General features: G+C 54.3%; 1 protein-coding gene across 1 annotated transcript; it reads right to left on the bottom strand.

The window, feature by feature from the left end:
* Nucleotides 1–38: 38 nt before the first annotated feature.
* Nucleotides 39–7260, bottom strand: CHMP2A (charged multivesicular body protein 2A). Its single transcript, XM_010727149.3, has 5 exons — nt 6254–7260; nt 2827–3007; nt 1300–1479; nt 736–866; nt 39–195 (listed from the first exon to the last, which is right to left on the bottom strand). The coding sequence occupies exons 2-5, from the start codon at nt 2992–2994 to the stop codon at nt 54–56; spliced, it is 621 nt and encodes a 206-aa protein (XP_010725451.1). The 5' UTR covers nt 2995–3007; nt 6254–7260; the 3' UTR covers nt 39–53.
* Between the last annotated feature and the right edge of the window lie 1109 nt (nt 7261–8369).

Below are 8369 nucleotides of genomic sequence, written 5' to 3'. Positions count from 1 at the left end.
TGACCCCAGAAACATTCCATAATACTCCTCCAAAAATGACCCCCCAGGGCCCCTTAAATACCCCCCCCGCAGAGCCCCCAAAGTGCCACCCCTGACCCTCTCGACCCCACCAAGGCACCCCCACCCCACTCACTGGCCAGCTCATCGGTGAGGTTCAGTCCCAGCTCGTCCAGCACCTGTGACACCACTGCGTCGCTGGGGGGGGACAAGACAAGATGTCAGGGGTCATGCCAGGACCCCAAAAACATCCCCATAACCCCCCCCCCCCGTATCCCCATGTCTTTCCTCCACCACCTCCTCATGTGTCCCCACCGCATTCCCCCCCCCAGGTCTTCAACCCCACGTGCCCACATCTCCACCCCATAACCCCACGTCCCTCTATGGGGTGCCCCCTATTTCCCCAACACACCATGTTCCCTTCTCGTGTCCCCACGTTCTCAACCCCCGTGTCCTCCACATCTCTACCCCATGTTTTCCTTCCCATATGTTTGTGTCCCACAAACCCCCGTCCAACACATCCATCTCCCACCACGTCCCCGCTCTGTGTCCCCCCCATATCCCCAAACCCACCACATTCCACTCACCCAACGACCAGCCCTACATCTCACCATGACCCTATCCCACTCTGCCCCACGTCCCAAACGTGTCCCATTCCACCATGCTCCTCTTTCCCCGTCTCCTCGTGTCCCTGTGTCCCCTCAAGTCCCCACGTCTCCGTCACCCCGCATCTCCCACCTCTCTTCCTCATCGTCCTCATCCCCCATGGCATCATCAATGGCGTCGTTCATCAGCTCCTCCTTCATGTCCATGATCTCTGCCTGTTTCTCAAACTCCATCATGATCTTCTGGATCTGTGGCAGCTTCAGCTGTGGGGACAGGCGGACGGAGCACGTGGCACAGGGGGACGTTCTCACAGTGGCTACAGCCTTGGGTACATCCCCACGGATCCCCCGAGTGGCTTCTGGTGGCCACGATCTTAGGGACGATCGTATCTCCTAAGCAACTTGTGCTGGTCACAACCTTTGGGATGTCCCCACGGCCAAACCAGGCCACCTGATGGCAACCAAGTTCTCAAAAACACCCCCACGACCACCATGGGACTGGTCACGATGGCCAGGACCTCGGGGACAACCCCACGGAGCACCTTACGGTGGTCCCAGCCTTGGGGACCATCCCCAGGTCAGTTGGCAAATCTGCAAAACGTTCTCCATCACGTCATGGTCTCAAAGACATCCCCACTGCCACCCCAGGGCAGCTGTTGGTGACCCCAGCTTTGGGGACAGGTCCACGGGCACCCACCTGCCGGTTCATGGTGGCCATGGCCTTGGTGACGCCCTTCATGGCCTGGGCCATGGAGTTGTTGGATTTTAGGGTCTGGATTTTGAGGGACACGGCCTGGACGTTGGCCCTCATGGTGATGAACTTTTTCACATAGCGCCGCGTCCTCACCAAGTCCTTCGCCATGATCTTCACTGCGTCCTGTAGGCCAAAGGGGAGGTTGGGTGGCTGTGATGATCCCCAGGAAAACTTTGGGGATCTCTGAGAACCCTTCAGTGTCCCCTTGTCCCCATCACCTTCCTGATGGCCTCCCGGTCCCCTTAGACCAACTGTGGCCATTTGGGATTTTCACGGTCCCCAAAGTTCCCTCTGTGATCTCTGGTCCTCTCCAAGCACCCCGATGTGTCCCCCAGTCCCACCTCAATCTCCTGGGTCTCCTTCCCTCTGCCATTATCCACCACACAGCCTCCCAGTCTCTCCCTTCCCCCCACCACGGTCTTTTGAGCCCCTCCACGCCCCCACTTTGTCACTGTGGTCCCTGGGTTCTGCCCAAACACCCAAGTCCCCGTTGTGTCACCCAGTCCCACCACGTCTCCCCTGCACCCCCTTCTCCCCAGCCATATCCCAACGTCCCCACCACGTTCTCCTGGATCCCTCCGTGTCCTCTGGATCCCTCCACGTCCTCCATATCCCCCTGTACACATCTCCTGGCACCCTCACCTCAATATCCACACCTCAACACCCGTTCCGTGTTCCACGATCACCAGTACAATCCCCACGTCCCCTTTACATTCCCCCAGCTCCTTATTTGGGGAGTCGTCCCACCACGTTTCCACGGCAGCAACAAGATCATAACTTTCCAACTGCGGTTTCCAACTCATCCTGCTTATTTCCCAGGCTGTGTGCATTGCTATCAAGGCACTTCAGCTGGGCTTTCTGCCTCACTGCCCTTATAGAGGACCTAGAATAGAGGATCTAGCATCCCCAGCACCCCCTGCCCCACTCCATCCCTTTGCACTCCACCACCTTCGCCCATCAAGTTTGATATGAGCCCACCAACGACCTGCTTGTTGGGAAAATGGTTTTAAGTTGGTTTTAATGGTTTCCCTGGTCAGGAAATGGTTTGAAGCTGAGAGAGGAAAGATTTAGGTTGGATGTCAGGGGGAAGTTCTTTACTATGAGAGTGGTGAGGTGCTGGAACAGCCGCCCAGAGAGAATCATAGAATCACCAAGGTTGGAAAAGACCTTCAAGATCATCCAGTCCAACCATCCACCCATCACCAATAGCACTCACTAAACCACGTCCCTCAACACAAAACCCAAGAGGCTGTGGACGCCCCGTCCATCCCTAGAGGTGTTCAAGGCCAGGTTGGATGGGCAGCCTGGTCTGGTATTAAATGTGGAGGTTGGTGGCCCTGCATGTGGCAATGGGGTTGGAGATTCACCATCCTTCAGGTTCCCTTCCAACCCAAAAAGGAACGACAACCAAAAAAGACAAAACAAAACAAAAAACAAGAACCGTTCCACGTCCCCCGGTCCACCCCTCACCATCTGTCCCTGCTTGGCCATCTTTTTGATGTCGATGATGATTTTCTTCTCCTGGGCCTCCAGTTTCTGGCGCTCGCGGTCGAGCTCACGCATGGCGCGGGTCAGCGCCCTCTGGTTCTGCCTCAGCAGCTCCTCTGGGGTCTTCCGACGGCCGAACAGGAGGTCCATGGTGACAAAATGCCTGGGGACAACGACGGGGGGACGTCAGCATCGGGGGGGACACGGGGTTGGGGTTAGGTGGACGTGGAGGAGACGTGGATACGGATCGAGAGGGGATGTAGGAGGTATGGGGGTGGGGATGCGGACGTGGGGAGGATGGGGACACGGAGGGGACACGTATGTATGGATAAAGAGGGGAGATGGGAGGCGTGGACAGAGGGAAGATGGAGATGAGGAAGGCGTGGAGATGGGGGAGACAAAGGAGAACACAAAGGTGATGGCGATATGGGCATGGGGAAGGCGGGGGGAGAGAGGGAAGATGGATCAAAGGGAAGCAGCCATGGCCATGGGAGCACTGGGGAGATGGAAGGGACACAGAAATGTGGATATAAAGGGGGAAATAGATAAAAGGGACACAGCCATGGCAATGGGAGCATTGGGGAGATGGAAGGGATGCAGAGATGTGGATATGAAAGGGGAAAATGGATAAAAGGGACGCAGTCATGGCCATGGGGGCATTGGGGAGATGGAAGGGATGCAGAAATGTGGATATAAAAGGGGAAAATGGATAAAAGGGATGCAGCCATGGCAATGGGGGCATTGGGGAGATGGAAGGGATGCAGAAATGTGGATATAAAAGGGGAAATAGATAAAAGGGACACAGCCATGGCCGTGTGAGCATTGAGGAGATGGAAGAGATACAGAAATGTGGATGTAAAGGGGGAAATAGATAAAAGGGACACAGCTATGGCAATGGGAGCATTGGGGAGATGGAAGGGATGCAGAGATCTGGACACAGAGGGGAAGATGGATAAAGAGGATGCAGCCATGGCCATGTGAGCACTGGGGAGATGGAAGGGACACAGAAATGTGGATATAAAGGGGGAAATAGATAAAAGGGACACAGCCATGGCCATGGGAGCACTGGGGAGATGGAAGGGATGCAGAGATCTGGACACAGAGGGGAAGATGGATAAAAAGGACGCAGCCATGGCCATGTGAGCACTGGGAATCAGAGAATCATAGAATGGCCTGGGTTGAAAAGGACCACAACGATCATCGAGTTTCAACCCCCCTGCTACGTCCAGGGTCACTCACCAGCAGACCTGGCCACCCAGAGTCACATCCAGCCAGGCCCTGAATGCCTCCAGGGATTTTGCTCGTATTGGACTCAGCCAGCTAAGTCCAAATGCTGCAGTGAGCTCTGCTGTGTAATGCTTAGGAAGTTTCTGCACGGTCTGTGCTGTAAAAACTGGTAGCTCCTATCAAAGCCCTAAAAAGTACGCTGCCATGAATAATCCAACAGAATGGCTGAGCTCTATGGGAATCTGCTCAGGCTCACCTGAAATGCACACAGTCCTAAGAACTCATCGCACCGAGTTTCTTTTTTTTCATGAAGCTGAAGTCGAAATGCTGCATGTTGCCCTCCATCTGAAACGTGTATATGCTGCTGCCGTGGGATACCACAAGTTTTTGCATAAAAAAAACCCTTATTAAATATAACCTTCTTATTAAATGTAACCTTCAGTCGCAGAAATGAGAGTTACTACCAAAAAAAGTAAACGGACACCTTTTCCTCTGCTTTTTACTTCGCTGGTTAGTTTGTTTTTAATATTTAATGTAATTATGCTGGTTCCCACTTGATGAGTAAGATAATAACAAGCTCCCGCTGCTTCTGACACAGCAAAGGGATTCTTTAGAAACTTTTCAAAGCAAAGAAACTCAACAGAAGAACTCTTGAAACACGACGGTTTATTGCAGGACGTGTTTCTTCAGCTGGATAAATCGAAGGAGTGGCAGCTCTGTAATAAAACTCCAGATCACATGCCTCCAGCAAGGAACAGATTAAGAGAAAAGCAAACAGAACTGTCGCATCAGAGCCATCACCCATTGCCTTGGCCCTTTCCAATTACCAGCATTTCCAAGAGCAATGAATTCCACTTCTGAGCTGCTTTTCTGAAAACTTCACAAACAAAGAACTGAATTTTGAGAAGACAACCTTTAAATGGGTTCCACTTGGAAATACCAGCATTTTGCATCACAGCAGCACGCGTCGTATCGTAGGCAGAAAACGCCTTTCCTTTTCTGTAAGTTTATGCTTTTCTGTAAATTTATGCTTTTCTGTAAAGTTATGCCTGCATATAATTTAAACATTATGTATAAAGCGTCGCCCGCTGTATATATTTCAAATACACAGTGTTTACATTCTTAGGTAACAATATTTTACAGCGTGTTTATGTTTCGCATTTCTATCTGTATGTTTGCTTTGGGAAGATGGAAGGGATGCAGAGATCTGGATGTAAAGGGGAAGATGGATAAAGAGGATGCAGCCTTGGCAATGGGAGCATTGGGGAGATGGAAGGGACACGGAAATGTGGATATAAAGGGAGAAAATGGACAAAAGGGATGCAGCCATGGCCATGTGAGCATTGGGGAGATGGAAGGGACACAGAAATGTGGATATAAAAGGGGAAATGGACAAAAGGGATGCAGCCATGGCCATGGGAGCACTGAGGAGATGGAAGGGATGCAGAGAGAGGGGGAAATGGATAAAAGGGACGCAGCCATGGCCATGAGAGCACTGGGGAGATGGAAGGGACACGGAAATGTGGATATAAAAGGGAAAATGGACAAAAGGGATGCAGCCATGGCAATGGGAGCATTGGGGAGATGGAAGGGATGCAGAGATGTGGATATAAAAGGGGAAAATGGACAAAAGGGATGCAGCCATGGCCATGTGAGCACTGGGGAGATGGAAGGATGCCGATCTGGGTACAGAGGGGACATGGGGAGGACGTGGAGATGAGGAGGGCACAGAAGAGGACTGCAGTTCTGGTGCTGTGAACACTGGAGACTCGGAGCGGGGCGAAGCGGGAGGACAGCGCGGTGGTGGGAGGTGGAAATAAGGCAGACATGGTCGAGGTACCCCCTCCCCCTCGTTACCCCGCACCCCAACATGGCCGCCCCCAGGTACAGCATCACCCCCCAGCCCCGCCCCGTCGCCATGGCAACGGGAAGCTCAGCCAACAGCAGAGCGAGGAGCAAGCCCCGCCCCCTTCCTGCCTATGGCTGCCGCCCTCCCCTTTCCCCCCCTTCGGTCTCTATGCGCCCGACTCTATGATCCCTGAGACTGGGCCGCTCTGCCCCTCCCCTCCCGTTACTCTATGGTTCTTCCCCCTCTGCACCGCGCAGCTCTATCCCCATTCCCGCCGCTCTATCCCCCCTCCTCCTCGCCCGTCTCTATGATCCCGCGGCCGCAGACCCTCACCCCGCTCCTTCCGCCTCTGCCGCGCACTTCCGCAAACGCTGTGACGTCACGCGGGCGGGGCAGTCACGTGACGAGAGGCGGAGCACTCTGAGCAGTAGCCGTGCGATGCCACTTCCTTTCCGGGTCACCAAGAAGGAGCGGATAGAGCGGTACTTCCGGTCGCAGAGCGCCCCCCCCGCGGCGTGGGGGACCGATGATGAGTTGAGGGCAAATGGGGAACTGGGATATACTGGAGATAACTGGGATATACTGGGGATAACTGGGATATACTGGGAAGGACATCATTGGGACAGTGGGATGCAGTAGGACATAATGGGAAGGTCACTGGGACGCACAGGGGGAAACTGGGATATATTATGGAGAGGATATTGGGACATACTGGGATATACTGGGAAGGACATACTGGGGGTAACTGGGATATATACTGGGAGGAAGGAACATCACTGGTACATACTGGGAGAACTGGGATATGCTGGAGTATATACTGGGGTCTATATTAGGATATATACTGGGATATAATGGGAAGGTCACTGGGATATTCTGGGGGAATTGGGATATACTGGGAGGCACTGGGATATATAGGGAAGGACAATGGTATATACTGGGAGGTACTGGGATAGGATCTGGAGCAGCTGGGGAGCAGAAGAGTCTATGGGAGGCACTGGGAGAGAGTGGGAGCGGGACTGGGCATACTGGGAAGCACTGAGATGAGGAGCTGGGCTATACTGGGGAGCACTGGGGGCAAACTGGAGCAGGCTGGAGGGAACTGGGGACAACTGGGATGCTGGGGGGTACAAACACAGGGCATACTGGGAGCACTGGGACAGGGAACTGGGCATAGTGAGAACACTGGGATAGGGAACTGGGCATACTGGGAGCACTGGGACAGAGAACTGGACATACTGGGAGTGCTCAGATGGGGAACTGGGCATACTGGGAGCACTGGGACTGGAACTGGGTGTACTGGGAGCCCTCAGATGGGGAACTGGACATACTGGGAGCACTGGAACTGGGTGTACTGGGAACCATCAGATGGGAAACTGGGCATACTGGGAGCACTGGGACTGGAACTGGGTGTACTGGGAGCCCTCAGATGGGGAACTGGACATACTGGGAGCACTGGGACTGGAACTGAGTGTACTGGGAGCCCTGAGACGGGGAACTGGGCATACTGGGAGTGCTCAGATGGGGAACTGGGCATACTGGGAGCACTGGGACAGGAAACTGGGCATACTGGGAGCTCTCAGAATTGGAACTGGGCATACTGGGAGCACTGGGATTGGAACTAGATATACTGGGAGCCCTCAGATGGGGAACTGGACATACTGGGACTGGAACTAGATATACTGGGAGCGCTCAGAATTGGAACTGGGCATACTGGAAGCACTGGGATGGGAAACTGGGCATACTGGGAGCTCTCAGAACTGGAACTGGGTATAGTGGGAGCAGTGGGACAGGGAACTGGGCATACTGGGAGCCCTGAGATGGGGAACTGGGCATACTGGGAGCACTGGGACAGGGAACTGGGCATACTGGGAGCCCTCAGATGGGGAACTGGGCATACTGGGAGCCCTGAGATGGGGAACTGGGCGTACTGGGAGCACTGGGACAGGGAACTGGGCATACTGGGAGCCCTCAGATGGGGAACTGGGCATACTGGGAGCCCTCAGATGGGGAACTGGGCGTACTGGGAGCCCTCAGATGGGGAACTGGGCATAGTGGGAGCACTGGGACAGGGAACTGGGCGTACTGGGAGCTCTCAGAATTGGAACTGGGCATAGTGGGAGCACTGGGACAGGGAACTGGGCATACTGGGAGCTCTCAGAATTGGAACTGGGCATACTGGGAGCACTGGGACAGGGAACTGGGCATACTGGAAGCCCTCAGATGGGGAACTGGGCATAGTGGGAGCACTGGGACAGGAAACTGGGCATACTGGGAGCTCTCAGAATTGGAACTGGGCATACTGGGAGCCCTCAGAACTGGAACTGGGTATAGTGGGAGCACTGGGACAGGGAACTGGGCGTACTGGGAGCCCTCAGATGGGGAACTGGGCGTACTGGGAGCCCTCAGATGGGGAACTGGGCGTACTGGGAGCACTGGGATCAGGGAACTG

Source organism: Meleagris gallopavo, unplaced genomic scaffold (assembly GCF_000146605.3).
Source record: "Meleagris gallopavo isolate NT-WF06-2002-E0010 breed Aviagen turkey brand Nicholas breeding stock unplaced genomic scaffold, Turkey_5.1 ChrUn_random_7180001874166, whole genome shotgun sequence".
Taxonomy (NCBI): Eukaryota; Metazoa; Chordata; class Aves; order Galliformes; family Phasianidae; genus Meleagris; species Meleagris gallopavo.
Note: the sequence above shows the minus strand (reverse complement) of the source record. Positions and strands in the feature narration are given on the sequence as shown.

Excerpts from the sequence above, each read along its gene's own strand:
- CHMP2A (XM_010727149.3), bottom strand. The coding sequence starts at position 2,994 with ATGGACCTCCTGTTCGGCCGTCGGAAGACCCCAGAGGAGCTGCTGAGG. Across the intron at positions 1,480-2,826 it reads TGGCCAAGCAGGGACAGATG|GACGCAGTGAAGATCATGGC; the intron begins GTGAGGGGTGGA and ends TTTGGCCTACAG. Across the intron at positions 867-1,299 it reads TGGCCACCATGAACCGGCAG|CTGAAGCTGCCACAGATCCA; the intron begins GTGGGTGCCCGT and ends CTGTCCCCACAG.